At 39.2% G+C, this 2,525-nt stretch overlaps 1 protein-coding gene across 1 annotated transcript; it reads right to left on the bottom strand.

The window, feature by feature from the left end:
* Window positions 1-1,335: 1,335 nt before the first annotated feature.
* On the bottom strand, window positions 1,336-2,262 carry LOC119800220 (olfactory receptor 18-like). Its single transcript, XM_038310346.1, has one exon. It carries the CDS (start codon window positions 2,260-2,262, stop codon window positions 1,336-1,338), a length of 927 nt encoding a protein of 308 aa, XP_038166274.1.
* Between the last annotated feature and the right edge of the window lie 263 nt (window positions 2,263-2,525).

The following is a 2,525-nucleotide window of genomic DNA, read 5'->3' as shown; positions in this document are numbered from 1 at the left end:
TTATTATTATCATTGCTATCCTATTTATGTATACAATAGTAACATGGTTTTGATATTCAATTCCCTAATGACTAAAGACGTTGATTTTATTTTCACAAGTTTCTTAGTCATTTGTACATCACTTTTATCTACAGTGCTAAAATTGTTTGTTTATACATTAATTTTGGTTATGTTTCTTCCTTCCCCAATTCCTACAATATCCTTAACACCTTCCTATTCACCCAACTTGATTTTCTCTCTCTCCCTCCCTCCCTCCCTCTCTCCCTCCCTCCCTCTCTCCCTCCCTCCTTCCCTTTCCCTCCTTCCCTCCCCCTCCCTCCCTCCCTCCCTTCTTCCCTCCCTCCCTCCCTTTCCCTCTCTCTCTCCCTCTCTCTCTCCCTCTCTCTCTCTCTTTCTCTCTCTCTAAAAAACCAAAGAAATAACACACAAAACAGGAATTAAAATATCCAAGCAAAAGACCAATAAGACAAAAATACTATTGAGTACATTTGGCCTACCTAAAGTGTGATTAAGATAGCCTATGAATTAAATTGAAGAAAATAAGCTTTTTCATTGCAATAGAGTATTAATTGAGATAATTTCTTGTGTAGGAGTGGGAGCCTATATCCATTTTCCCCCTCAGTGCTGGGACAATGTCTTCCACCTGTGCAAGACTTCTGCACGCTGCTACAAACTCTGTGGGTTCGTATGAGCATCAGTCCTCTTGTGTCTGGAAGGCACTTTTCTTACAGTCATTTATCACCTGAATTTTACAGTCTTTCCACCTCCTCTCTGCATAGACCATTGAGCACTGAAGGAAGGGGTTTGATTAAAACATCCAATTTGGGACTGAGTGTTTCAAAGTCTTTCATTCTATGCACATTGTTCACTTAGGAGTCTCTATGTTATTTACCACAACTTTCTCTGATGACAAAGTGAGTCTCTGATCTATGAATATCAGAGAATGGCAAGAGGCATCATTTTCTTATTATTTTCCATTAGCACAATAGTAGTATTAGGTTTTCTCACAGGCCAATGGCCTATTAAGTCTTATGTTCTTGGTCACTTAAACAATGTCAGGTATGGGTTTCAGCTCCTGGAGTGGGCTTTAAATTCAATCAAAAAAGTAATAGGCTACTCCTATGACATTTTGACACTATTTCACCAGTCTATATTGACCACTTTATCATGAAAAACTGTGAAGCATCAGTTAGTAAGATAATGTGAGACATTAACTGGGATTTACATGTACAGTTTATACATACATACATATATATATATATGTGTGTGTGTGTGTGTGTGTGTGTGTGTGTATGTGTGTGTGTGTGTGTGTTAAAATAATAAAATGGTTAATGATTAGAATGCCCTGCTAAGAATCTTTCTTAATGCAGTTTTAATGTCCTTGTTCCTCAGGCTGTAGATGAAAGGATTCAACATAGGTGTGACCACAGTGTACATCACTGAGGCCACTGCTATACTTCTTGAAGATTGTGACAGTGAGGAACTGAAGCACACTCCTAGCCCTGTCCCATAAAACAGGCAAACAATGGACAAATGAGACCCACAGGTGGAGAAGGTTCTGTGCTTCCCACTTGATGGTGATGAGCGTATGATGGAGGAAATTATTTTAAAGTAAGATAAAATGATTCCTGAAATAGGAAGTAACCCAAAGAGAGCACCTATGCAGTATCTAACTATGTTATTGGTGAAAGTATCAAAACAGGCAAGTCTAAGTAGTTCAGAAGGGTCACAGAAGAAGTTGGAAATTTCAATAAAATCCTCACAATTGGAGAAGTTTAATATTGCCACAAAGTGCAACAGTAATTCTGCAAGGCTAAGGAGAAAAGACCCTAGAAGTAAGACACCGCAGCGACTGGGATTCATAATGACCTGGTAATATAGAGGGTGGCAGATGGCCACAAACCGGTCATATGCCATCACAGCCAGAAGCATGCTATCCGTACATCCAAAAATTACAAACAATGACATCTGTGTCAGACAGCCCACATAGGAGATGACTTGGCAGTGAGTTTGGATAGCCATAATCACTCTTGGAACAGTGGTGGAGATGAAACCAATATCAACTATGGACAGGTTGGAGAGGAAGAAGTACATGGGTGTGTGGAGACTGGAGTCAGAGCTTACTGTCAGGATGATGATCAGGTTTCCAAACAGGGCCAAGAGGTACATGGACAAGAAGAGGCCAAAGAGAACAGTCTGTAAGTCTGGATCCTCTGAGAGTTGGATGAAATGGAATTCTGGCACAGATGTTGAGTTTCGCATGTTTTTATTTCTAGAACATCTTTTGGGGAAAACCACAAATGCTGTTAACAATGTGCCAGAATGCATATAGACCTTCTTTACAATGTAAGTCAAGTAAGTACAAGTATTAATTATTTTCTCAATTCTATTGTGACTGTATTAAAAATTACTCAGTTGTGGCAAATGCCATACTCTAAAATAGTGTTTTGTTCTTAGCTCATGTGTTACCTCTTATAGTAGCCATTTTGAAGGCAGTAATCTAACTGATGTGAGGCCAGAATTAC

The sequence above is a fragment of the Arvicola amphibius genome, chromosome 13, assembly GCF_903992535.2.
Source record: "Arvicola amphibius chromosome 13, mArvAmp1.2, whole genome shotgun sequence".
In the NCBI taxonomy this organism is placed as follows: Eukaryota; Metazoa; Chordata; class Mammalia; order Rodentia; family Cricetidae; genus Arvicola; species Arvicola amphibius.
The sequence above is the reverse complement of the archived record's forward strand: the minus strand, read 5'-3'. Positions and strand labels throughout refer to the sequence as shown.